This window comes from Pseudorca crassidens, chromosome 1, assembly GCF_039906515.1.
Source record: "Pseudorca crassidens isolate mPseCra1 chromosome 1, mPseCra1.hap1, whole genome shotgun sequence".
Taxonomy (NCBI): Eukaryota; Metazoa; Chordata; class Mammalia; order Artiodactyla; family Delphinidae; genus Pseudorca; species Pseudorca crassidens.
The window spans coordinates 121,063,883-121,090,076 of NC_090296.1; the positions used below are offsets into that span (position 1 = coordinate 121,063,883).

Consider the following 26,194-nt stretch of genomic DNA (forward strand, 5'->3'; position numbering starts at 1 on the left):
GGTGAGGAGGCTTTTGTCGTCATGCGGGCAAGAGATGATGGCGACTTGGCAGACCAGAGAGAGAAGCAGAGGTGGAGGGGAATAGAGAGAGTAAAGATATATCGGGTTGCCAAACTTTTTCTGTAAAGGACCGGAAAGTAAATAGTTTAGGCTTTGTGACTATTGTGACTACTCAGTTCTACTGTTGTAGTGGAAAAGCAGCCACAGACAATATGTGAATGAATGAAGTGTGGCTGTGTGCCAATGAAACTTTATTTATGGATACTGAAATTTGAATTTCATGTGATTTCTATGTGTCATGAAATAGTCTTCTTCTTTTGATTTTCTAACCATTTAAAAAGGTAAACCTTGTCTTAACTGGTGAACTGAACAAAAGCACGTGGTGAGCTGGATTTGGTGCTGGGGCTGTAGTTTGCAGACCCTTGAGATATATTTTGAGGTCAGGGATGGCTGTTCTTGGCGATGGATTGTAAGGGTGTGAGAAATCAGGTTTCTGGCTTGATCAGAGGGGGTGGAAGATGGTGCCTTTACGAAGTGGGAAGGGCTGGGGAGGAACAGGTTTGGGGGAGAAATCTAGAGTTTGAAGAGGGACATGTTAAGAGGGAGATGCCTGTGAGTCATTGGAACACAGATATTTAGGAGCCAGTTGGGTTTAAGTTTGGAGCTCAGATGAGAGGTGTGGACTTGGAGAAGTAAATCTGGGAGTTGCCAGCATATAAATGATATTTAAAGCCATGGGAGTGGATGAAATCATCTAGGAAAAAATAGTAGAGAGAATTAAGGAGAGGGCCTAGGAGCAAATTCCAGGGGCTTCAGTGCCAGAGAAGGAAGGGCCTGCACTGAAATATAGGAGATGGAGCGAGAGGTAGGTGACTAGATCTTGGACCATGGGACCATTTATTAATATAGAAATTAGGTCATATAACTCACAATATTCTTTATTCACATGACCTATGTCATGGGCTTATTTCCATGTAAGTACACCTTCTTTTGAAAGGCGGTATGCTATTCCATTATATACATGCACCATAATTAATGTACCAGTTCCCTGTTGTTTTCCATTTTTGCTGCTGCCTGGCTGTCTTTGAGAATGGAGCTAGTGTTTCTGTAAACCAGTCCCTGCCAACTATGGCCCCTGGGCCCAATCTTTTGCTGCTTGTTTTTGTATAGCCCAGAAGCTAAGAATGGTTTTTACATTTCTAATGGTTGAAAAAAAATCATGTGATTCATGAAAATTATATGCAATTCAGTTCCGAGTGTCCATAAATAAAGTTCTATTGGAACACAGCTCTGCTCATGCATTTATGCACTGTCTCTGGCTGCTTTCCTGCTGTAAGGGCAGAGTCGAGCACTTGTGACAGATATGGGAGGGCCTGCAAAGCCTAAAACATTTGCTATCTGGACCTTCACAGAAGAAATTATGCTGACCCCTGCCTGACTCGATTCTGCATCCAGAACCAGCAGTAGGTCCATACACAGGCTGAGCAGGGTATTTTGAGCATCTCAAAATGGGAGGACACGATCTAGAGAAAAAATTCTTTGATGCCCGAAATTCTGCCATCAGCTCTTATTTTGAGTAAACCATTGCCCTTTTAAAACATCATCCTTTAAAATTCAAACCTCCTCTGCAAGGTTAACATTACATATGCATCAATTAATCAAAGGTTGGGCCTACCTATGGCAACAATATTACTCCTCTACTTAAAACCCTTTCTTTCTTATCACCTACAAGCTAAATCCAAACATGACCTCCTGTTCCAGCCCTGGCTTGCCCTTTAGCTTCTCCTCCTCCTGTGACCACCATCTTACATCTCCTGTCTGCCCACATGGAAGGGCCTGCATTCCTCCAGCCTCCCATGCTGCTTCCTTCCTCACTGCCTTTGCCTGGGTTTCTCCCAGTGCCTGGAATGGCCTTTCCCAGCCTGACCACCTGGGGAGCTTCAGGTCAATTTTAAGGGTTCACCTTTAGGGTTATCGTGTCTCTGAGGTACCTCCAAGTGGTCCTCACTGTATCTTAAGTAGTACATTATACTGAACTACAGTGATTTCTGTGCACTCCCCTATTGTAATGCAGGCTCCTTGAGGACAGAGACAGTTTAGTCCTCTCTCTGTCCCCATTGCCTGCCTAACAGGCACTCAGTGAAGAGTTGAGTGAATAGCTAAATACACGAATGAACGTATATTCAAGGACTCCTTCGGTTGTAGATAATAGGAACCTGGCTCAAACTGGCTTAAGGGAAAAAAAAAGATTACTCATGTATCTGGGCAGTCTGGTGAAGCTTTGCTTCAGGCATAGGGGCTGAAATGTTGTTTTCGGGGCTCAGTATCCCTCCTGCTTTCACCTCTGCCTCTGTATTTGTTTGGATCGATTCTTTAGGTTATTGCTAGCTGATAGATTCATTGCCAACAGCCCCAGACCACATCCTTCTTAGCAACCTCAGCAAGAAAAGAGTGTTTTCTGAGAGCGCCAGCAGCAAAGCCCTGGGAGGTCTCTGATTGGGTGTGGCTTGGCTCACAGGCTCATTCCCAAGCAAATCACTGAGTGGGGGCAGGGCGGGCATTCTCCAGTAAGCTGGGTCTGGTCACACGCCGAGGCCTGAGGCTGGGGATCAGCCCCACCAGCACCAAATGGACTGGGTTCCCTGCAGGGAAGCGGAGCCCTGTTATCACAAGGAGCCAGCCTAGAACGAGAGGGGGGCACTCTCGCAGAAACGATGAGGAACAAAATAAGAGCATCAAGACTGACTAGTGAAGGTAGAGAAGGTCTGCGCAGCATCTGTTTTGCTTCTGTATCAAGGAAAGAAGGGACAGAAGCTGTTAAGGAGGAACCCAAGTTCAGGCCAGAAGGGGAGGTGATAATCTGCTTTAAATGTATTTGTCTTCTGGCCCCTAGGATTGCTGAGTGAATTTGGAGATAAGATCTCTGAGAAGCTATCAGGGATATTTCAGGACAACTGGGGTAGACAGTGGGGGCGGGGGGAGGGAGAAGGTGTGGGTCGCAGCATTCCAGTTTCCCACTGTGTACAGAATCAATCCAGGGTCCCTAACCGACCCCTGAGCACCTCCCTTGCCTCATCTCCTGACTGCCTCTCCTCGGAGTCCCCGTCTTCCCAGAATATGCTGTGGGTGCTTGCTGCTCCGTGACTTTGCCTGTGCCAGACAGCTGAAATGTCTCCTCCTCTAGGAGGTCCAACTAAACCTCCCCACTCCTCCATGAAGTGCTTGACCCTCCGTTCCCGTAATACCTGCCATAAACCTGCATCATGTTTGTTGTGTGAATGGATAAATGAATGCTGGAAGACCTAAGATGGGCAAATAACCAGTTTTATGGGGAATAAGGTAGATTATGGGAAAAACAGATTGGTGACCTTAATCCCTGACAAAACCCTGGAACTAATTGTCAATTGAGCACTTGAGGAAGAGTCCATTTTCTTCAAATGAGCCTTTTTTCTGGTTCTTCTCCACTTGAGTGGTCCCCTGCCAGAAGCAGTGACACTTTGGGGATGAGAAAGATGGGCAGCTGGGTGAGTGGCAGCACAAGTAGGAAAACTTGTGACCCCAAAGCCCTGAATAGTGGATGGACGTTGATCCTGGGGCAGACCCTAGGGCTGTACAGCTTTCCTGTTCCTGTCCTCTCCCTGAGGACCTTGATGACACAAGAAACAAAGTGGGGAGAGGAGGGAAACCTTTTTAGATAAATTCATTTGTTCTCTTCTTCATCCACCAAAAAATTATTGAGCACCTTCTATGCACCAGGTACTGTCAAAACAGTACTTCAAAAATGGCATCGTTACATAACATCGTGGCATGATTACATAACACTGTGACTGCACTTAATGCCACCAAACTGTACACTTAAAAATGGTTAAAATGGGAATTCCCTGGGGGTCAAGTTGTTAGGACTACACGCTTTCACTGCCGAGGGCCCAGGTTCGATCCCTGGTTGGGGAACTAAGATCCCACAAGCCATGGGGTGAGGCAAAAAAGAAGAAAAAAAGGTTCAAATGGTAAACTTCATGTTGTGTGTATTTTGCCATAATTAAAAAATATATATCATGGCAGCTGGAGTGAGGGACTCAGCTTAACTGAATGAAATGTAATAGTAACAAATGAAACATCCTATAAAACTGCACCCCTTCCCTGAATTTTTCAGAAGAGGATGGCAGAGATGTGGGTCTGCAGCAATTTGAGCAAATGACTTCTGGGTGTTGGCCACAGATTTGACAGTCTATTATTTTGGGTTGTTTTGGTGAAAAATGTGGCATGGCTGCCCAATATGACCTCTACCAGGGAGAGGAAGATCCAATACTTGCAGGGCTGTTATAAGGGAGGGGGCAGACTTGTTCTGCATGGTCCAAGGGGTCGAATGAGGAACGATATGGGCTGACAGACTTTGGCTCAGTAAAAGGTAGAGCTTTCCACCAATGAGAGCTGCTCAAAAGCCAGTGGATTTCTTTGGGAGGTAGTGGGTGCCCATCCCTAGAGGGAGCAAACAGAGGTTGTGGGAGTGGCCAGAGAAAGGTTCCCCGTTTTGCGACCTGATCATTAACTTCTGCATCTTCTTCAGAATTTGTTTGGTGGCGGTGGGGGGGGGGGCTCTTCTTATTCCATGAGCTCCCTCAGTGATCCCAACTTTGGATTCCATGAATAGCTCCCCCGTCCTGTTCTGAGTTCCAGCTCTGTGTGTCCAGGAATCCATCAAACATTTTGTCACGGATAATCCATTCCAAGCCCAGTCAGAATTGTTCTTCCCCCTCATTTCCAGGTCTCCCCATCTTCTGTGTGTGACACACGCACCCATCGGTTGAAGCCTTCAGTACATCTTTGGCTCTTCCAGCCCCTCGCGTGCAAACAATCCCTAAGACCAGTCATGTCTACCCTTGAAATATCTCCTAAGCTGTGCCCAGGTATCATTAAGTGACTCTGATGAGATAGCGTTCAGTTCATGTTTTGAAACACCTATTCTAGATGTGGTTTCCTTTTGCTGCTCTGAGCAGTAGCAATTTTCACGGGGTGGGAAGAGGGGGAAGAGAAGGCGGGAGAGGAAGGGAGGGATGAGTCCCTAAATTAGTCACTTCAGATGCTGTAAGAAAGACCCGAAATAATGGTGACGCTAGAACAGATGCTTATCCTCACCCAAGTGACAGTCCGGGTATGTCCAGTGCTGATACTGCAGCCGCTCAGGGGCCTTCTGTCCTGCAGTTCTGCAGTCCCCAGGGTGTTGCCTTTGGCAGTATGGTCCTAGATAGCTCACCACATCTGTGTTCCAGCCAGTGGGAAGGGGGAGGAGAAGAGAGAGGGTATGCTCCTTCTCTTTAAAGGCATGCCCCAGAAGTTGTACACATCAGTTCCTCCCACATCCTATTAACCAGAAAATGATCACATGGCCATACCCTGCTGCAAGGCAGGCTGGGATCTGTAGTCTTTAGCCAAGAGGCCCTGTGCCTAACAAAATATTCTACAGAAGAGGAGGAGAACAGATGTAAGGGGAACACTAGTGGTTTCTACCACAGTCATTTTGTACATTTCCGTGTGACCTGCATGGCAGTTAATTGGCTGGACCTTAAGGATAGAGTACATGAAGGCTTAACGTACTAATGAAGTTCCATTAGCATCCAGTAAAGCGTTTTTTCTTTTACAGATGGGAACATGGAGCTCAGAGAGGGGAAGTCACCTATTAAGACTGCACAGCAAAGTGTCAGAAGTGGGACTGGAACCCAAACTTTGGGCTTGCTTTTTACTGTTTCAAAGAGATCTGGCTGAGAGGCAGATAAGCAGTGCCAGGAGGACAGGTCTCTTGGGGCTGGGGAGAGACCACCTTTCCCAGCCTGTCTACCTGCGGAGCTGCTCATCATTTGTCAGCACTCGCCTTTAGGGTTATCATATCTCAGAGGTGCCTCCAGATAGCCCTCACTGTATCTGAAACAGCACTCTGTACAGAACTGAGGTGATTTCTGTTCACTTCCCTATTGATGCAAGACAGACGCAGCTTAGTCCTCTGTTCCCAGTGCCTGCCTCCCAGGCACTTGGTGAATAGTTAAGTGAATAACTAAATACACAAATGAATGTATATTCAAGGACTGCTTCAATTGCAGGTAATAGAAACTTAGCTCAAACTGGCCTGAGGGGGGGAAAAATGATTGGCTCAAGTATCTGGGCAGTGTAGGTGTACAGCTTGCTTCAGGCATAGCTGGATCCAGGGGCTTAACTGTTGTTTTCAGAAGCTGTGCTTCTATCCTATGCCGGCTAGCAAAGATTGACACCGGTTATGTGGCTTGACCCTTCTTGCCCTCTCCGTGGGAAATGTTATCCAAGCAGCCCCTGCAGGAATTGGGAAGAGGCAGGGGGTTAAGAGAATATGGGGTGCTATTGGTGGTCATGGTAGGGGCAAGGAGTTCCTCTTGGATATCCCCAGGTCCAGGGCATCTTGGTAAAGAGCCCAGCCTCAGCCCTTGATCTTTGGTTTTGGCTTTATGGGGGTACATCTTGGGTCATCTCTTGGGAGCTTCCCTGTGGCTCCACCTCTGCTGAGGTTGGATGCACTTACTGTACCCTCAGGCCAAGGGTGGCCTGGCCCCCTCACTCCTGCTCCTCTGGGAAAGCCAAGGCACCCTGGGGTCTTTCCTGGCAGGGTTCCGTGGAGTTCCCGCATTCGGCGGGGTGGGGTGGGGTGGGGAGGAAGAACCGTCTGCTGACTCACTGGGAGGGGCAGTACATTGCTGACTCCAGGGCAGGTCCTGCCTGGGGATGACAATTCCCCTTTGTAGAAAAGGTGGGCAGCGTGGTATGAATGCAGCGTGAGGTCTGTGTGTCTCCATGGGGCTCTGCGTACTAGGCAGCCCATCTGTCCCACTGGTCACAGGCCATGCTGTCATTCCCTGGCAACATCTTGTCTCTGAGATGTGTTTCTCCCTCCTGCCTTCAGCTCTGGGAGCCCAGCTATCGGGGTGGGAGTCTCTTGGTGTCCTCGGTTCTGGTGTGTCAAGGGCTTCTCCCCAGGGAAAGCACGAGAGTGGGAACTTCCCTGAGTCCAGAGTCTAGGAAGGGAGTTGAAGGGAGCAAATCCAATGCCCTGCGAACCTCTCATCCTCCCTCTGGAGGGAAGGACAGCTCGGCCCTTGGGGAACCTGATAGGTCTGGTCGGAAGAGAGGTGCTCCCTGACCTCCCCACATTCGTGGAGGTGGCAGGCAGTCCCAAGCGACCCTGGCAAGTACAACCCAGTGGCAGGAATTAGCTTGATGGATGAAGGAGAAGTCATAAGAAAGGTCTTGAGTACCAGGCAGAGGCGTGTGGGTTTACTCCCGCGGTAAATAGGGAACCATGAGAGGTGCCTGTGGGGGAAGGATGTGAGCAGATTCCTACCTCAGGTCCTAAGAGGAGACATGTAAAATGTGGGGTTGTCAGGGATGGACTGGAGGGTCCCAGGAGGATCACAGGAGTGCTGGCCGCACAGGTGAGGGTGGGAGACGGTGGGCATGGGCAGCAGTGGGAAGGGTGAGGGAGGCCCAGGAAGGACAGGCCTTGGTTCTGTCTGGGGGTGAAAGAAAGGAAGGGAGACTCGGAATCTGGGAGTTTCTTAACCTTAGTCCCTGTGATTCCTTCAGTGGGCAGGCAAGCATGGCAGGCCGCTGCCTGCCAGCACTTCCTCTGGGCCGTGGTGGCCCTTGTAGGCAGGATGTGGTGCCCGCCAAGGGTGACTTTATGAATGGAGCGTGAAGGCTGCTGACTCAGCAGGTGGCAAGGCTTTGAGGCCGCCAGGTTTGGACCGGAAGTGTCTGGGAAGGAAGTGGCTGCTCAGGGCTTCCCCGCCGCGGACAGCTGGGGGTGGAGGATGTACTGGGCAGGATGCACCCGGCTTGGCTAAGGGACTCCCTCAGCTCAGCTGCTGGGTGTGTGTGTGTGGGGGGGTGGGGAGTGGGGTGCTAGGCTGGGACTGGGAGGGTTGAGGCTGGGTGCCTGTGACTGGAATTGATGCTAATGGCTGTTGATGACATTTGCTCCCTGAAAGGGCAGAGAGGTGTGTCAGGAGGTGGGGAACTCGAACCCTTCTCATCTGTGCTCTCTGGCAAATTACATCACACTAACGAAGCCCCCTCCCTTATCTGGGCTTTAATTGTTTTCTTCTTGCAGAATGGGGCCAAGTCAGGCAGCCTGGCTCCCTGGGTGGTTTTGGAGAATGTGAAACCTTTTATATTTTTGTGAAATCGTGTTGGATAGCATGAATCGACCCTGGTGACGTGGTTTGGTCAGGAGGTGGCGCGAACAATCAGGCAGCAGCTGTGGGACACAGGGAGCAGGCGGACAGCTTGGTGGGGCTGGGGGCGGGCAGAAGGGCAGCCAGGACCAGGAGCGGGGCTGGACCCGGGGAGGTCTGGGTCTCCCTGGCTCAGGTCTGACGTGTAGTCACAGAAATACCTCACTCAGTCCTGACTCCGCTTGGGGGGTCAGCCCCAGTCCAGGCCTCGTCCATTTCTGATCGGTCTTGGGCACTCACTACACACAGGTTAAACTAGCCAGTGTCCTTTCCCTTCAGCCCCGTACTCATATACCAGGCTGCCTTCTAGAAGTCTCACCTGGAAGTTCCTGCACAAACACTGCTCACTGTACGTGCCCTACACCGAACCCTTCCACATTCTCTGTCTCCGTGAGTGTCCCACCTGGTCACTGGGCTCAAAACCATGGACACCCTGACTGCTCCCTCTCTCTCTCCCCTGTCCTACCATGCTGTCGCTTTCTCCCAGACCTGCTTTGTCTCTTCTGTCCAGCTTTTCTCATTTATCCTGCACAGCTGTCAGAGTAATCTTTAGGAACCGCAGCTCTGACCATATCCTTTCCTCTATTCCAGAACCTTCAGTGGCTCCCAGCTGCCTTTAGGATAAACTTTCAACCTCTTAGCCAATCTCTAAGTCTTATTCTCCCCTACCAGCTGTTGTCTTGAGCCAAACCAGTCCGTGTACATCCTTGGCCTGAGCAGACAGACTTGCCTTTACTAGCTGCCTTACCTCTCCCTCCTTTTGTTTGCATACCAACATCTTAGAAGGGGTGGGTCCCAGCTGCCCACTGCCCTGCTCCCCTGATCCAGCCTCCCCAGTGACTCACTTCCCTCCTGCCAGCATCTCTCAAAATATCCCTCAGCAGGGAGCCTTGTGCGGGTATAGGAGGGAGGACCTCCGAGCGGGCAGTTGCAGCCTTCCACCAAGCTGGTCTAGGGGAGATGAGGTGAGAGAGGGCCTGGGGAGGACGTTTTGAGACAAAGGGCTCACTTCCTCTTCCTCACAGGCAGGGGCAGCCTTCCACCACGGAGAGCCCAGCTGTCAGCTGCCTCACGGGAAGATGCTGTGTGGACCGGGCAGCACGGGTATGCGTGTGGCCACTGCCCTGGGAGTGCTGTGGTTCTGCCTCGCAGGTGAGGGGAGCAGAGTGGGGCCTGGAGGTGTGGGAGGAGGGGACCATTCCCACCAAGCCTCTCTGTCTAGCAGGGCTGGGGAGGTTTTGGCTAACCTCCTCCCAATCTCCTCTCTGCCCTGTCCACCTCATTCCTACCTCTGGGATCCAACAGGCAACTTACTTTACATTTTTTAGACTCTGTTTTCTCTTCTGTAAAATGGTAATGTGAGCACTAAATGTGATAACGCTGTTTCTCGAACAAACTGTATGTGTGCTTCCTCCCCAGGGCCTTTGCACATACTGTTCCCTCTGCCTGAAACTTTGTGCCCCCGAATGTCTGCATGACTTGATCCCTTATTTCATTCAAGCCTTTGCTCAAATGCCACCTTCCCCAGGCTTTCCTGGCTACCTTGTATAAAATAGTTCATCTTCCCTCCCTTTCCCTGACCTTACTTCATGCTTCTTCCCAACATTTATCTCCACCTGACATATTATATGTTTGCTTGCTGATTGCCTGCTCTGCTCAAAGAGCAGGATGTGTCTCCAGGGCCAAGATGGATGCCAGCCACATAGCAGGTGTGTAAATCTTCCCACACAGTTCTTGGCACAGAGTTAGCATTCAATAATGGCAGCTACTTTAATAACAACATCATCATAATTCAAATCCTAATCAGTTTCTGCTCTAAGGGAGAGTTTGCCTTCTCCCGCCAAGGGGTAGACAAAGTTGAGTGTCTGGTGCCATCTGGTGGTCGGAAAGAGGAAGCACCGCTTTACCCAGAGCTATTGATCCTTTGATTTCTTCAGACAAAGGGGTTTGTCTGGGTGATTCCTCCGGTTTCATCCCCCAAATGCCCGATACAAGGGGCACCCTGTTGGTCTCCAACTGGAGAGCTGGCCTGTGGCACCTGGCATTGTGGCAAGAGATCCAATGCCCACTTAAGACCTTTAGAGATCACTACACACTGCAAAGATGATGATACCCACTACCTGTATGTTATTCATGATGAAAATACTGACTATAAAATGCTATTTTTCTAAGTGTGAGAAACCTTTAATGAGTGCAGTATTCAGTTAGCTTTGTTTCGAGACTGTTTGATCTTCACACTTTTTTTTTTGTTTTTTTGCGGTACGCGGGCCTCTCCCATTGCGGAGCACAGGCTCCGGATGCGCAGGCTCAGCGGCCATGGCTCACAGGCCTAGCCACTCCGCGGCATGTGGGATCTTCCCGGACCGGGGCACGAACCCGTGTCCCCTGCATCGGCAGGCGGACTCTCAACCACTGCGCCACCAGGGAAGCCCTATCTTCACACTTTTTGAGTGTGCCTGCTTTGCTGGTGCCCAAAGCACACAATCTAACCATTACCCAAGAATGGCAGTGCCAGGCCGGGGGACACATCTCACCACAAGAAAAGCTATCAGGAACCCCTACTTAATTTTCCAGGGCTCTAAAAGAAGAGCTGGACTGGAGGCAGAGGTGACTGGGTGGGAGGCTGCAGGGCAGGGGTAGGAGCAGGGGAACCTGACCCACCGGGCTTTTCTCTGGTTATGTCATACTCTTTTTTCATTCCCTTTCAATCTCAGCTTAATATCTCCTTATGGAGAAAGTGGCTCACCACCATATTTAAATGCATGGGTATTCTTTCTTTCTTGCATAAAAACTAATCATGTGTATTTAGGAAAAGAAAAATGAAAAAGCACTTGTGATTCTTTCTCATCCAGAGAAAACCACTAATAACATTTCGGTGCATACTTTTTTAAGACTCCCTTTTTACAATTTATAAAGATAATATATTTTGGGAGATGCAACCAGCACAGACAGGTGTAAAATGCCTGCCAGAGTTTTGAAAAGCTGCCTCCGCGCTTTCTGTCCATTGGCTTTTGCTTTCTTCCTTCATACCCCAATCATATACTAATAAGAATTTGTGTGCTAGTTTGTCCCTCTCTCCCGCTAAGACGGAAGCTCTGTAGGGGTGTGACCTTGGTGTTGTTCTCCGTGGCATTCCTAACTCTTACCCCTGGCACAGTGGGTGCTTACTATATTCCTGCTGATTGAATTAGAACCAAAGGTAATAAACTCTTAGGCCTTAAAAAAAAAAGGGAGTGGACAGAGCCTGAAGTTAACCCGGAAGGGGAGGGGGACTAGGGAGGCCCGGAGTGTCCCGGCCCCTCCTCACCGTCCCACCCCACCCACCGCATCCCCAGGCGCCGCAGTGGAAGTCCGGATCCCTGAAGACCCCGTGGTGGCCCTCGTGGGCACTGACGCCACCCTGCGCTGCTCCTTCTTGCCCGAGCCCGGCTTCAGCGTGGCGCAGCTCAACCTCATCTGGCAGCTGACAGACACCAAACAGCTGGTGCACAGCTTCGCCGAGGGCCGGGACCAGGGCAGCGCCTATGCCAATCGCACTGCGCTCTTCCCAGACCTGCTGGCTCAGGGCAACGCGTCCCTGAGGCTGCAGCGCGTGCGCGTGGCTGATGAGGGCAGCTTCACCTGCTTTCTGAACATCCGGGACTTTGGCAGCGGCAGCGCTGCGGTCAGCCTGCAGGTGGCAGGTGAGAGCCGCGAAGGGGGTGTGTGTGCCCTCCCTTTGGCACACCCCTCATACTTCCCGCAACCCCTTTACCCACTGACCCAGGACTGACCCGTGTCCTCACAGCCCCAGGCACCTTTCCCCTCCACTGTGTCCCGCTGCCCTTGCCTTACGTTGACCTCTGCCCTCTACCCTCTGCTCTCTTCCAGCCCCCTACTCAAAGCCCAGCCTGACCCTGGATCCCAACAAGGACCTGAGGCCCGGGGACACGGTGACCATCACGTGCTCCAGCTACCGGGGCTACCCCAAGGCCGAAGTGTTCTGGCAGGATGGGCAGGGTGCGCCCTTGACCGGCAATGTAACCACGTCGCAGACGGCTAAGGAGCAGGGCTTGTTCGACGTGCGCAGTGTCCTGAGGGTGGTGTTGGGCACTAATGGCACCTACAGCTGCCTGGTGCGCAACCCCGTGCTGCAGCAGGACACTCATGGCTCTGTCACCATTACACCGCATAGAAACCCCACAGGTTTTTGTTTTGTTTTCTTAAATGTCCCCCTGGGGGTGGTGGTGGTCCTGTGTGCAGGGGTCACGGTATCTGAATCTAGCTCCATACCTTCAGTCTCTCGGAACAGTGAGATGCCTAATAACAATAACGGAAAAGATAAACAGGGTGCATAGGCGGCAATCTAACCGTGGTGGGAGTGGGTGAGGGTGATGATTACAGGTCCTCTCAGCTCTCTGGGTCCCCTGATTCCAGGGCTCTGGAAACCTCTGGAGAGAATGGAGAAGCATTCAGATCTCAGAAGAGAGTGGAAGGATAGGAGAGGGAAATGGATCCTGGTGGAAAGGGGAGTTTTGCTAGGGCTGGAGGCTGCTCTAGGCCGGGTCCCCCCCTCCCCCACTCCCCCCGGGGATGGACCTTTTCAGGCCAAGGCCAAACTGCTGTGATTCTTGTCAGAAGATTAGGGAGACTCCACGTCTTGAAGTGCTGAGACTTAATCTGTTTTTAGGTCTGGGGAGAAAATGGGAAGATGGAAAGGGACCTGGGGGTTGATGGAGGAGCAGGATGCTGGGGGGTGGTAGCCCAGAGTGTCGGCGCCCCTCCTCACTGCCTGCCGCTCCAAACTCGCCCTCAGGTGCTGTGGAAGTCCACGTTCCCGAAGACCCCGTGGTAGCCCTCGTGGGCACTGACGCCACCCTGCGCTGCTCCTTCTTGCCCGAGCCCGGCTTCAGCCTGGCACAGCTCAACCTCATCTGGCAGCTGACAGACACCAAACAGCTGGTGCACAGCTTCGCCGAGGGCCGCGACCAGGGCAGCGCCTATGCCAATCGCACTGCGCTCTTCCCAGACCTGCTGGCTCAGGGCAACGCGTCCCTGAGGCTGCAGCGCGTGCGCGTGGCTGATGAGGGCAGCTTCACCTGCTTCGTGAGCATCCGGGACTTCGGCAGCGCCGCGGTCAGCCTGCAGGTGGCAGGTGAGAGCCGCGAAGGGGAGGGGGTCCCCTCCCTTTGGCACACTCCTCATACTTCCCGCAGCCCCTTTACCCACTGACCCAGGACTGACCCGTGTCCTCACAGCCCCAGGCACCTTTCCCCTCCACTGTGTCCCGCTGCCCTTGCCTTACGTTGACCTCTGCCCTCTACCCTCTGCTCTCTTCCAGCCCCCTACTCAAAGCCCAGCATGACCCTGGAGCCCAACAAGGACCTGCGGCCCGGGGACACGGTGACCATCACGTGCTCCAGCTACCGGGGCTACCCCGAGGCCGAAGTGCTCTGGCAGGATGGGCAGGGTGCGCCCTTGACCGGCAATGTAACCACGTCTCAGATGGCTAACGAGCAGGGCTTGTTCGACGTGCGCAGTGTCCTGAGGGTGGTGTTGGGTGCTAATGGCACCTACAGCTGCCTGGTGCGCAACCCCGTGCTGCAGCAGGACGCTCATGGCTCTGTCACCATCACAGGTAGGGGCAGACGAACAGCTGGGGAGGGATAGAGGGGGCCGTTGCCTTTTATCTGGACCCTGAGCTGGAATTTAGGTAGGCTTGGGTGGTCAGAAGACTTAAAACATTTTCATACATTTCAGGTGTTTCAGACTCTACTCCAAGAAGTCCTTAAGGGACTTGCTTTATCGAGCTGATAGGAATCATTTGTAGTGTTTGCCCTTCTAAGAGTGTCTTAGGTGGTACTTGTGCTTCTTGTGCAGGGAACTGAGCACCTGCCTGGATCTGGAGGTGTGGGCGGGAGTTCTGCAGCAGCCACGAGGCATGGCTCTGGAGTGCTTTCCTACGGGAACCTCTCCAAGTGCTGGGAAGGTGTTGCTACATCACCATCTGATGCTGGGCACCATCTGACTGCGAGGCCCTGAGAGACGGCTGGGCCTCTCCAGGTGGCCATACCCCTCACCCCATCAATGTCAGCTCTCCTGATGGAGTTGAGCGGGACCCAGGCAGCCTTTGAAACAGCCGGCTCTCTCTGCTGCCCCCATGTGGTCAAACACTAGATCAACGCCGCCCCTGTGGCAGTTGCCACCATCTCTGGTTTTGGGGTCCTAGCCCAGACACACTTCCCTTCCTTTAGTGCCCACCTGAGTGGCACTCAGGTGAAGCGGGCTCAGGCCCACACTCAGGCCAGGAGAGGCAGTCTTAATCCTTGTTTGGACCTCATTCTGGCTCCTCTGTCCCTCCTCATGGGCCAACTAAGCTTTCCCAGGGGTCTCCCTGCATTCTCTGGGGTCAGGACAGCACGTTCTGTCCATCTGGTTCTCCTATTTTCTCTTCCATGACTTCCACCCGACCCACAGCCCATGCAAGTCCTAACCCCCCTGGTGGCCAGTTTCTGCATAAGCCTCTGGACTCACAGACTTATTCTATCTTCCTGTTGCCCCCACTTACATGGACATTACGTGGCCTTTACTTCTGCAAGCTCAGAGGCAGTGCCCATCACACTTGCCTTCTAGAAATTCAGGCTCATTCCTCCTTCTCTTTTAGGGTTTTCCTTCTGGCAAGGCTGTGTTCCCTCTGCCCACCCCCTCCCCAAGATTGATCCCACCCTCTTTCTGGAGACCCTCAGGTCTGTGCTTTCCGTGGAGGAGTCACTGCCCTGGGCTGTTGGATGTCCCGAGGGGTCTCTTTGACCTTTTAGAGAACAGTATATGGTCTGATGTATCCACAGGAGAGAATCAGAAATATTAGATAGAGCAGGATTGACAGAGAAGGTGAAGCTTTCAGAGAAGGGGGGCGGTGGTCAGAATGGGCTGGAGTTTCAGGAGAAGTCTCTAGGGACAGGTGGGAGTTGAGGGGACCTTGAAGGATTGGTGAACTCTGTGATAATTTGCACACTGAGCTGAACTGGATATTCGCCACACCGTGTAGAAAGGGCTTGTGAATATAAATGTGGTTGTACTCATGTACCTGAAGATGCAGGTCTGAGCCCTACTCTGTCCTTGACCGGTGGGATGAGGGCAAGGCTGACCTGTGCTCCAGGCACCAACAACAGCCTAGAGGTGGACATAGCAAGAGCCCCTCCTCCTGGGTACTTCTGTGGCTCTGCTCCATGCTTTGTTGCAGGAGCCCCACCCTGGGATCCCCAGGGGTTTCTTCAGTGTGCTTCGTGGACTGGCCTCTCATGTCAGCTGCCATCCTCCTTTCCTGCACACTGGGGACATTTACCCCACCTGAGAGAAAAATCTTTATTGAAAATCTCAGTAGCTGACATTTAAAGTGCTTTCATTTCACAGATGAGGAAACTGGAATCCAGAGAGAAGAGAGAACTTTCCCAAGGCCACAGGCTAGCACAGTGGCTCTGACTCTTTCGGTGATTAGACACCTCTCTGAAAATTGGATGCATGATAATATATGCAGTCACTTGCATTTAAGTTTTGAGGGTTTGTGGCCCCTCTAAACTCAAACATGGGGGTCTGTGGACCTTGGCTCCGGCAGCCTGCCGTGAGCAGATGAACCGGAACCAGAATCCAACTTTTAGCCTCTCAGCCTAATTTTCTCTCCTCCCCACCACCCAGCCTCCTGTTTTTGTGAGAGCAAAACTGGCCTACTTTGGAGCCCTTGGCCTGTATTTTGCTTCAGGCAGCTTTGAGCCTTGTTAAACACTCTGGGATTGAGACTTTCAGTCTTCCAGCCTGGTCTCTCCCGCTCGTGGGGGTGCTGTATGTGGAGGGGGCTTTATGGAGCAAACACTGGACGTGGAACCTGGAGATGCAGGTCTGAGCCCCGCTCTGTCCTTGACTGGTGGGCTGAGGGCAAGTCTGACCTGCGCTCCAGGCACCAACACCAGCCTGAGGGTGGCCATAGCAAGAGCCCCTCCTCCTGGGTACTTCCGTGACTCTGCTTTCCTGCAGGGGCCTCACCCTGGGATTCCCAGAGGTCCCTTCCATGAGCTTCAGGGACTGACCTTCCAGGCCCCTCGTATCAGCTCCTGTCCTCCTCCCCTGCTCCTGCTCACCAGGGTGATGGGTCCCTTTGCTGCCAATGTCCAGAGCGGCAGCGTTGCCAGCCACGCCCGTTGAAAGTGACATTGGCTGCAAATCCCTGCATCTGTGCCACGGTCTCCACTGCCCAAGGGTTCATGGCGCTGCTGTCTGCTCTGACAGCACCTTCTGCAGGAGCTGCCTTCCCCCTGGCTTTTGTTAGATTTGTCGTCTCCAGGGCCTCTGCTCAGGACCCCGCGTGGGTCCTGGGACTGGGCTGGAGGATGGTGTGCTCAGAACAGCTGCTGGCCCTGACCCAGGCGAGGGTGGCTCAACTCCTTCCCTCTGCCCTCAGCTTTTCACAGAAACATTCCCCTGGCAAGTCTCTTCCTCTTGGGTAAACCCAGAGCCTTCACTCTGGCACCCTCAGTGTCCGCCCTCATCTTTACACGGGAATCTGCAAACATCTTCTGTCAAGGGCTGGATAATGTATATTTTAGGTTTTGTGGGCCACATACCGTCTTTGTTGCTACTGTTGCTGCTGCCTCTCCTTTTGTTGGTAACCCTTTACAAATGTAAAACTATTCATTAACTCAAGGGTTGTACAAAAACAGGCCACAGGCCAGATTTGGCCCACGGGCTGTAGTTTGCCAACTCCTGATCTATAACATGGGGGGGTATCACCAGGTGGGACTGGGGTAATCAGGGAGGGCCTCCCGAGGAGGAATCGTAAGCTAGATGGGGAGTTAGGGAGCAGTTTTTAGGTAGAGGAAACTGACAGCAATGGTGAGGGGGCTGGAAGGAGCCTCTGCAGAGAATGGTTAGGATACCAGTTTGGCTGGAGCAGTGGAATTACAAAGAAGAAGACTGAAGCACTATTCTCATGTCAGTAGGGAGCCATGGAAGGTTCTTGAGCATCATCAACCACAGACTCTTCAGCCCACCCAGGTTGAGGCATGTCCACGGCAGCCACGGCCGTCAGGGTTTAGAGGGTGTATGGTTGGGCAGGGAAGGGGCCCGGGAACTTAAGTAAGCTCTCTTCATGGTGTCGGGGCCCAGTGAGGGTAGGAGCCCCTGTTCACACCTTGGAGGCAGAGGGGCTGTCCTCAGGGCCACTGGGGGCCAGGCATGACAGTCTCTCTCCATTCTCCCCATCTCCCCTCCCAGGGCAGCCCATGACATTCCCCCCTGAGGCCCTGTGGGTGACCGTGGGGCTCTCTGTCTGTCTCGTCGCACTGTTGGTAGCCCTGGCCTTCGTGTGCTGGAGAAAGATCAAACAGAGCTGTGAGGAAGAGAATGCAGGTGAGTGAGAGAGGGGGGTGTGCGTGTGTGTGTCTCTGGGTATGTTAGTGTGTCTGTGACATCAACATGAGTGTCACTTTCCAGTGACAGAATGAGTGTGGGTGTGCAAATGCAGCTAGACTGTGTGTGTGTGTGATCTTGAGGCCGAACATGTGTTGTAAACAGGTGTGAGCCTGCCTGTGAGTGTGCAGACATGGCAGGATGAGTGTGGATATGAGTGTGACTGGGAGTGAGTGGTGGATGTGTGACAAGGGGATGGATGTGTCTGTGCAAACAAGCGTGACTGTGAGAGCCTATGTCACATGGGAGTGTCTGTGAGTGAAAGCACATGGAACTCGCGTAGCACAAGCGTGAATGCTTCGTGAGTTTGCGTGTCACCGTGAGAGGGTGTGTCTGCCTCCAGGTGGGGCAGAGTCTGAAGCAGCTGCTGTTTGCTTGGGCTGGGGGGTCAGTAGGAGTTGACTTTGGTGATTGGTAGGTGGTGAGTCGACATTGATAGGTAGGTGGTTTGACCTTGATAGGTAGGTGGTTTGACCTTGATAGGTAAGTTGACTCTAGTGAGTGTTGGGTGAGTGAGTGGACATTGGTGAGTGGGTGAGTTGACCCTGGTGGGTGGTATGTGGCTGAACATGAAGGTAGATGGTGAGGGGTGGGAGATGACTGGGTGTCAGGAAGGAGAGCATATGTGAACGGAGAGGAGACTGGTCAGTTGGAACAGGTGGGTGGCTGCCTGTGTGGCAGGTGGCTGGGCAGGCTGCGGAAGGATGAGGAACCATAGACGGGTGGGTATGCACGTTGGAGGTGGTGGTTGACTGGGTTGGTGGGCGAGTGGACGGTGGGTGATGGGGCTGGTGGATGGTGGAGGGGCAAGTAGGTGGTCCCTGGCCAGGTGAGCGGCGGGCTCCAGGCTGGGGTCCCTTTCGTCCTGCCACAGCACTCTGCTCTGTGCCGGTCTCTGACCCTGTGTCCAGCATTTGGACCACAGACCAGGCCTGCTCAGCCCCATTTACCTGCTCCCGTGCTCCCGGGAGCAGAAGTTCAATGATGAAAGTGGGGCTGAGGAAGTTTTGGTTCACTCTTCCAGGCGCTGAGGACCAGGATGGGGATGGAGAAGGATCTAAGACGGGTAAGTCTGAGCTAAGAGCTGGCACTGAACAGGGGAGAGGACTCCAGCGTCTGGAGGGACCACGTTCACTTGAAGGTTTGAATGAAGTGTGTCCCGGGCACTGAGGCCTCCCAACCTAGGTGCGTCTGTCTTTGCTCAGTGTTAGACCTCAGGCAGGTCTCCCGGTGCTGCTTCGTGTCTCCTGCCTCTGCCTTTACCCGCCTACCAGGCTACTCAACCCTGAGGGACCTGCACTGTGGAGGCTGGTGGCTTCCTAGGGGTAGAGTGAGGGCTCAGGAGACAGGGCAGCCTGGGTTTTAGTTCCAGCTCCAGCTCATATAAGCTGAGTGGCCTTGAGCAAGTCACTTTGCCTCTCTGGGTCTCAGTCTCCTCCTAACTGCTCCCTTCATAGGTTCTGTGGGTTAAATTCAATGAGATCATGTATCTAAAGGGCCTAGTGTCATACCTGGTGCCTGTAAGGGCTCCATACTTTGCAGGCCTGTTATTAGGACGGTATTATCCGCCTGACACAGTCCCACTCTGCTTAGAGGCTGTGTGACTTTGGTCAAAGTGCTTTGTTCCTCTGGGCTTCAGTTTCTCATCTGTAAAATGTCGTCCTGCCCTGATGGCCCCAGAGGGCCATTTTGAAGCTATCTCGAGTGACTTTGCAAAGGGCATGGCACGAGCCTGGAGCCCAGCGGGGGCTGGAGGCCTCACTGCCTTCTCTTCCCTGGGCTTCTTAGCTGGGGGAGGCAGGTTCCCACTGAGCCATTTGGGATGGTGCCAGTTGACACAGCTTCCCCCCAACACCCGCAGAAGGAAGGGCAGGAAATGGACCCCTGGGGACTGCTGTAAATTATGTCAATTAATTCTCTGCCTTTGGTGTCCCCGGGTGTGGCCAGTGTGGAGACAGCCCTGGGATCAGGCCTCATTTTTCATGCTCGGAGGCAGGTATAATTGGCAGAAGGGAGGGAGTGGGGAGAAGAGGGAGGCTTAGAGAGCACTGGGTCCCAGTTCTGCACGATTCCAGGCCCACCAGGGGACACTTGCAGCCTCTTCAGTGCCTCACTTCACCCTATTTGTAGAGCCGGCTCAGCGTACTCTCACATCTCCAGCTCGTAGGAGGGCCGGGGAGTTGTTCCCATTATAGAGATGCAGAAAACTGAGGCCTGGGGGAGGAGTGACAAGCCAGAGTGGAGCTGGGACTTGGGATAGCAGCGGAGGGCCCCTTTTCTGGTGCTGTGATGTTGCCCTCACCCTCTCGACTCTCCCTCCTGCCTTCTCCCAGTTCTTCTAGCCTTTATTTCTTCCTTGGCTCCTATGCCTCTGCCCAACACCCTACCCCACCACTTTTCACGGTGCCCCCCTCACTGTGTACTCCTTCCTTTTTTTTGCAGCCCTGCGGCCTCTGAAACACTCTGAAAGCAAAGAAGGTAAAGACACGTGGTGTTTGAGATTGTGTATCTGTGTGTTTGTGAGCCTGTGTGTAGGAGGCTGGGGAGGGTTGTTGTTGTTGGGGGTGATTATCACCCTTCACTGCTGCCCTGAGGCTCCCTCCCCAGAAGAGCAGCCTCGATTCCCCCCTGTTGAAATGGCAGAGAAACCAAGGTCCCCGCTGCTCTCACAGGACGCAAATATGATAGAGGCTTAACCAGGACAGGAGTCGAGGTTGTCTTAAGGCCCCTGGTGCCCTGGAACCAACTTCCACTTACCTGGTTTCTGTCTTCTTCCACTCAAATCTTCCAGCCCCAGGTCCGGAGTAGCTGCTGCAGCTCCCACAGCCCCTCCAGAAGTAAGGGGGAAAGAGGAGAGGGAGGGGACATTTTCTTCTAGGGCTTGACTAGAAATAGCTCCCGTCACTCCCGTTTATATCCATTTGTCAGAACCTAGTCACATGACTCCTAACTCAAGTGAGGCTAGGAAATGTGGTTTTCAGCTAGACAGCCACGTTCCTGGTCCATAGTCAGTGGTTAGTAAGTGTTAGCAATCATTATTATTTAGATTACCGTAACATCAGCAGTTACATTAGCAAGTGGTTGGTTGGAGGTTAGTTTGAGATTCTTCCTTATTAAAAGTAACCAAGAGCCACATCTACGTATGTGTGTTTGTGTATAAATATATGTGTATCTGTGTGTGTGTGTGTGTGTCTGTGTGCATGTGTATTTTGAACAAACTATTCCTTTATGCAGACTTGTCATTAAATGAGTGGCTTCCAGTTAGAAAATCAAAGGTCTTGGGACCTTAATTTTTGGCCAGAGGTTATGGAGCCTTAAATAATTTTCAGGTTGCCTTGTCATCCCTGTTAGGAAATAAACTTTCACCAAGTCCCTGGAGGCTCATCCCTGCATTGAGCTTTTCTTTGGGAAGAAAGGAAGGAAGGACATAGGCCCTGTGCTCAGGAAACTCCCAGAGGTGGGGGGCAGTGGGGCCCTCAGAAACCTGTGCAGAATTCATGATAAAAGCTGGGTGAGGGGTCTTCAGAAAGGCAGCCTCATGCAGAAGACAGAGCCCCCTAGGGGAGACCTCGCTTTAAGTCTCTGCCCATAACCTTCCAGGGGTGTTCCTGTCACACCTCCCTTACGAGATGCCAAGGTGCCAAATGCAGAAGTGCTCTGTAAAGCAAGCCCTTCAGAATGCTGTAGAACGTTCCATGGCGGGAGTGGAGGCCTGTGTTGGGGTCTGGAGGGATGGAGATAAATTATCCGCCTCCCCGTTGTCCTGAACCAAATGAGGCATAGAAGGATCGAGCAGATGGAGATCAAAACGTCAGCCTGGCTGTGTGGAGCAGGGGGCCGCCTGACCCTGCTCCCCAGTGTGGCAGCCTGGCCCCCTGGTCTCTGGCCAGGCTGGACAAGCACAGAGGCAGTCCCCAGAAGGGAGAGCTACTCTTCCAGGGACAGATGGAGCCCAAAGGATGGGAGAGGGAGGGGCAGGGTCACACAGGCCCCGGTCCGTCTTCTAAACTCTCCGTGCAGGTCAGGGAGTGGAGTGAGGCCAGGGGTGTGAATCTATGGGGTGAAGAAGATGGATCAAAGGACAGGGAGGGTGTGGGGGCAGAGTTGGGAAGGGAAGAGTGTGCCAGACAGAGGGCAGGGTTGTGTGCAGGGTGGGTGAACCCCTGGGGATTGAGAAAGAGGCTGGCCAGGACTGGGCAGTCTCCCCCAGGCACCCTCGTGGTCTGTCTGATGCCCAGCTGCTGTGTGTGTGTGTGTGTGTGTGTGTCTGAGCCTCGAGGGCAGTGCTCGATGCAGGGGGCTGCGAGTCAGACTGCTGGGCCCTGTCACACATACTCTTCCCCTTGAGTATGTGACCACATCCCTGGGGTTCTGGCACGCTCCCGACAGTAGAACTCCTGCATTTAATGCTCTCCCCGCTTTTTCTCCTTCCCATCATGAAATGCAGATGATGGACCAGAAATAGCCTGACCATGAGGACCAGGGAGCTGCTGCCCTGCCCCGGGGCTCCCACCTCCGGCTGCACTGGGGCCTCAGTGTGAGCCCTGGGCAGGGGGCTTCTCTGCCCTTAAAGGATGGCTTCTACTCTAGCGGGTCTACTCGTTCTGCAAAGGACACGATACATAGACCACCCCGCAGCCTTATTTCTCCGACGGACGTGATTCCTAAGTCATCCTGCTGCCTTATTTCTCCAGTGACACGATACATAAATCATCCTGCCGCCTTATTTCTCCAATGGATATGCTACATGGACCAGCTGGCTGCCTTTTTTCTTCAAAGATGTGATACACAGTCACCGATTATCACTTCTCAGCCTTTTCTCCCACCTGCCCGTAATTCTGTCTCCTCTGACAGGGCCACTGCAGCCTTAGCATTTCCTCGAGTCTAGAAGCTTCTCCTTCTGCTCTGTCCCTAAAGTTGGCCTTTCCCCTGTCCTGCTAAGTGAAGACAGGGCCCCTCCCCCAGGCATGCAGGTGCACGTGCTGGAACACGTGAGGACCTCCCCTGGCCCCGTCTCTTCCGTGGCGCCCTGGGCTGTGCCCTGTGAGCCCCACCTTCTGCCCGCCCTCCCCACGGGAAGCACGTGCTGGTCACACTGGGTCTCTGGGCGGCTGTGTGGGCCCCCTTGGGGTCAGCTTCTGTCCCTCTGCTTTTCCTGACTTCCCTTTCGTTTATCCACTCAAGTAATGTTCACTGAGCATCTGTGGGGTGTCAGCGCTATGTTAGGTGCTGGGGACCCCACGTGAGAAGACAAGCCCCTCCCTAAGGAGCTTGCCCTTCAGCTGGGAAACCCGTGAGGAAAGAGTGGTTGTGAGGGGCTCCTGCCTGGTTCGCTACTGTACTCCTGTTCTGTACCGCATTTCCCTGGATACCTCACTCCCATCCCATCCCTAATCCTTACCCAGAACAGAGGGTGGGGGCAGAAACCTGGAGAGAGGGGCAAAGCCTCTCACCACGACTGGAGAATCTGATGGTTTCCAAAGTGTCTTTCCAGGCATGAGCAGGGGGGCAGGCAGCCAAGGCCTGACAGACCCTGGGAAGCTGAGAGCCGCAGCACAGGGGAAGCCTGGGGCCTCTCCTTGCTGGCTGGAGCTTGGGGGCAGGGACAGCCCCCTCTCCCACCATGGTGCTATTCTGGGGCTGGGCAGCCACTTCCTGGCTTGTCTCTGGCCGGTCCCCAGCCTCCAGTGGAGTAAACTTCTGATGATCTGATGTCCTCCTGTTGACATCCCTCCCTTCACCAGGAATGAAAGATGTGGGGATTTCTAATTTAAATATGGGACTCTGAGGGACTTTGTTAACTGGTGGTGTATTTTGGGAAAAATAAACGCCTTTGTAGAAAGCTTTTTCTCTGCAAAATGTGTGGCAGTAGGGCGGGCAGCGGGACTTGGCAGGAAGGGTTCCCTTCTGGACGTTTGAAGCCAGAGTAGGGATACCTGGATCTCCTTTCTGTCACTGTCCTTAAGTCACGGGGTCTCCATGACCCCCTCTCTAGCCTCAGTTTCCCCCTTGGTAAAGTGATGTTGGCTGTCCAGAAAGCCAGGCCCTTTGGTCACTTTTGGGGGCTCCACCCCGAATAGCTTTATCTCAGAAGACTAATAGCTTTGTCTCAGAAGACTCAGACCTCAGGCTTGTTTAAGGGCTAATGCCCCCATTTCATGGATGGGGAAGCTGAGACCCAATAAGAAGCTGACACAGGAAAGGAGCTCTCTGTGCTGCTCTTGGCTGACCCAGTGGAATGGGCACCAGGCCCGAGTCAGAGGTCCAGGTCTAGGACCTAGTTCTACCCTGTGATCCTGAGCATTTAGCTTCTCTGGGCCTTAGTTTTCTTATATGAAAAATGGGCCTGAGGTTTTCCCCACCTTCTGGCTCCAAAGACTGGGAAGGGGGGTTGAATGCGGCAGGCAAACAGTTTCCAGAGAACCGGGTTCAGGGACCTGGGAGCCTGCAGAGTGCACAGTGCTCATTTGACCCGGGTGCCAGGGTCTCAGAACTGGCCAGCCAGTCAGTCCCCGAGTTCTGCAGGCCCTGGGGCAGCTGGAGGGGACCGGGCTGGGGGTCAGGACACTTGACATTTTTTCTCCAGCTCTGTTACTATCTTGTGACCAAGTCCTTCATCCCTCTAAGCCTTCATTTCCTTATCTATTAAGAAGGGGCGACGCGTCCTCTTCTGAAAAGTATGTGGCATTCTTTACAAACTGGGGTGCTTCTTCTAAAGTCGATGACCCTGGGGGTGAGACCTTGCTAGAAGTCCCACCCCTGGTCCTCTGGGTGGGTTTTACAATCAAAAGCCTTGTGCTGAGGCTCTGCCTTTGCCCCTTATCTCCCCCTGTGCCCTTGAGCGTGTTCTCACCTCACCAGGCATCAACCCCACTTGTAAGGTGGGGACAATAGGATAGTTGCGAGGGTTGGACAAAGCAGGAAGAAGACACTACAAACTGTAAAGTGCTGGGCACGCGTGACGGCTTATCTTTCCCTCCCCGCAGTCGGGCTGCACACTCTTGCTCCCTCCGTGATTTTGTAGATGGAGCACAGTGACCCAGAGCAAGCTGTCTGAACCTCAGTTTGCCCATCAGTAAAACAGGCACGGTAACCGGTGCTTTTTCTCTCTGACAGGGCGGCTCAGACATGATGCTGTATCAAATACTCAAGGGAGGGATCCGGCAGGTGTGGGACTTCCCTGGGGGCTGGAGAGTGAGGAAGGTGGCCACTAAGTCCCCTGGTGACTGGTGCCCCAGAGAGCAGTACTTTTAGCTGCCTTCCTGGGCAAAACTCCAACTCCTGCGTTTTAATGGAGAAATAATTCTCACAGTGTGACAAGCTGTAGCCTGCAGGTGTCACATCCATATTAAAGAGGGGACAGAGCAAGGGTTCATTTTCCTGGCTTGAGGTGTGACCAGAATTCACCTCCAGGACCATATGTAACCAAGGCTGTGAAGACCAATTAGTGGCCCTGACTACTCAGGAGGAGGGGACTGGGTGTGTGTGGGGGGGGTGCCCTACCTTTCTCTACCTGCCTGCTTCCTCTTCAGAGCACTCTGCTTCCACTCACAGGCAGGGACGGCACCTTCCATGAGGCCTGTTCAGGGACAGGCACCTGACCTTGCTCATCCCGGGAGGTGGTTGCCAAGTGGGATGCTGCTGGTACCTGTGGGCCAATGAGCAGAGACCCTGGCAGATTCTGAGCTGGGCAATGGCCAAAGATCTTGATGCAAAGCCCAAGTCTTAAACTGAGACATGAAGCCAAAGTTTGCTCCGAGGAGTCCAAAACCCAGGCCTCCAAGTGCAGGGCACTCACAGAGGGGCAGGAGCGGAGCTGCCGTGAAGTGAGCAGCCGGAACGTAGAGAGCGTGGGGGGCAGAAGCTTCAAACACCACAAACGCAAACAATACAGAAATGTATAGAGTGGTTGTGTTTACCTCCAGTCCCCCCACTCAGAGGGAAGCACTGCTAAGGGTTCGAGAGCCGTCCAGACTTTTCTCCAGGCGTACACATTTTTAAAAATGAAATCGTACATACAGTTCTGCAACTTTTTTTCTGTTTTCTTTACCATTTTCTCAAGTCAGTTCTCTTTCTTCCCTTTTTTTTTTTTTGCGGTACGCGGGCCTCTCACTGCTGTGGCCTCTCCCGTGGCGGAGCACAGGCTCCGGACGCGCAGGCTCAGCGGCCATGGCTCACGGGCCCAGCCGCTCCGCGGCACGGGGGATCTTCCCGGACCGGGGCACGAACCCGTGTCCCCTGCATCGGCAGGCGGACTCTCAACCACTGTGCCACCAGGGAAGCCCCTGGGTTGCCTTTGTAGCCAGTCCCTGTGGCAGCAAGAACTTGTAAATGAAGAACACTTAGGGCCACTAGCAAAATGGATTCTAGACAGGGCAAAAATGGTGCTGGGAACTGCCGCCCCAGCCAGGCTCTCAGGGACTCCGCCACGGAGCCCGACTCAGCAGCAGACAGGGCCTGTGGGCCTCTCTTTCTCCCCCACCCGCCCTGCACCACCT

General features: G+C 53.1%; 1 protein-coding gene across 3 annotated transcripts in view; it reads left to right on the top strand.

Moving 5' to 3' along the window:
• CD276 (CD276 molecule) overlaps window positions 1–23,538 on the top strand; it is a 30,073-nt gene extending 6,535 nt beyond the window's left edge. For 2 of the 3 annotated variants that reach the window (XM_067753040.1, XM_067753030.1), the window contains exons 2-10: window positions 9,281–9,407; window positions 11,591–11,938; window positions 12,126–12,440; window positions 13,051–13,389; window positions 13,576–13,872; window positions 17,502–17,636; window positions 18,721–18,762; window positions 20,139–20,174; window positions 22,144–23,538. In XM_067753040.1, coding sequence (XP_067609141.1) covers window positions 9,335–9,407; window positions 11,591–11,938; window positions 12,126–12,440; window positions 13,051–13,389; window positions 13,576–13,872; window positions 17,502–17,636; window positions 18,721–18,762; window positions 20,139–20,174; window positions 22,144–22,166 — 1,608 coding nt within the window. In that variant the 5' untranslated portion in view covers window positions 9,281–9,334 and the 3' untranslated portion in view covers window positions 22,167–23,538. Of the gene's footprint in view, window positions 1–5,826; window positions 5,948–9,280; window positions 9,408–11,590; window positions 11,939–12,125; window positions 12,441–13,050; window positions 13,390–13,575; window positions 13,873–17,501; window positions 17,637–18,720; window positions 18,763–20,138; window positions 20,175–22,143 lie in introns of those variants that run through there. The other variant, XM_067753049.1, reaches the window with a different exon arrangement.
• Window positions 23,539–26,194: the final 2,656 nt, after the last annotated feature.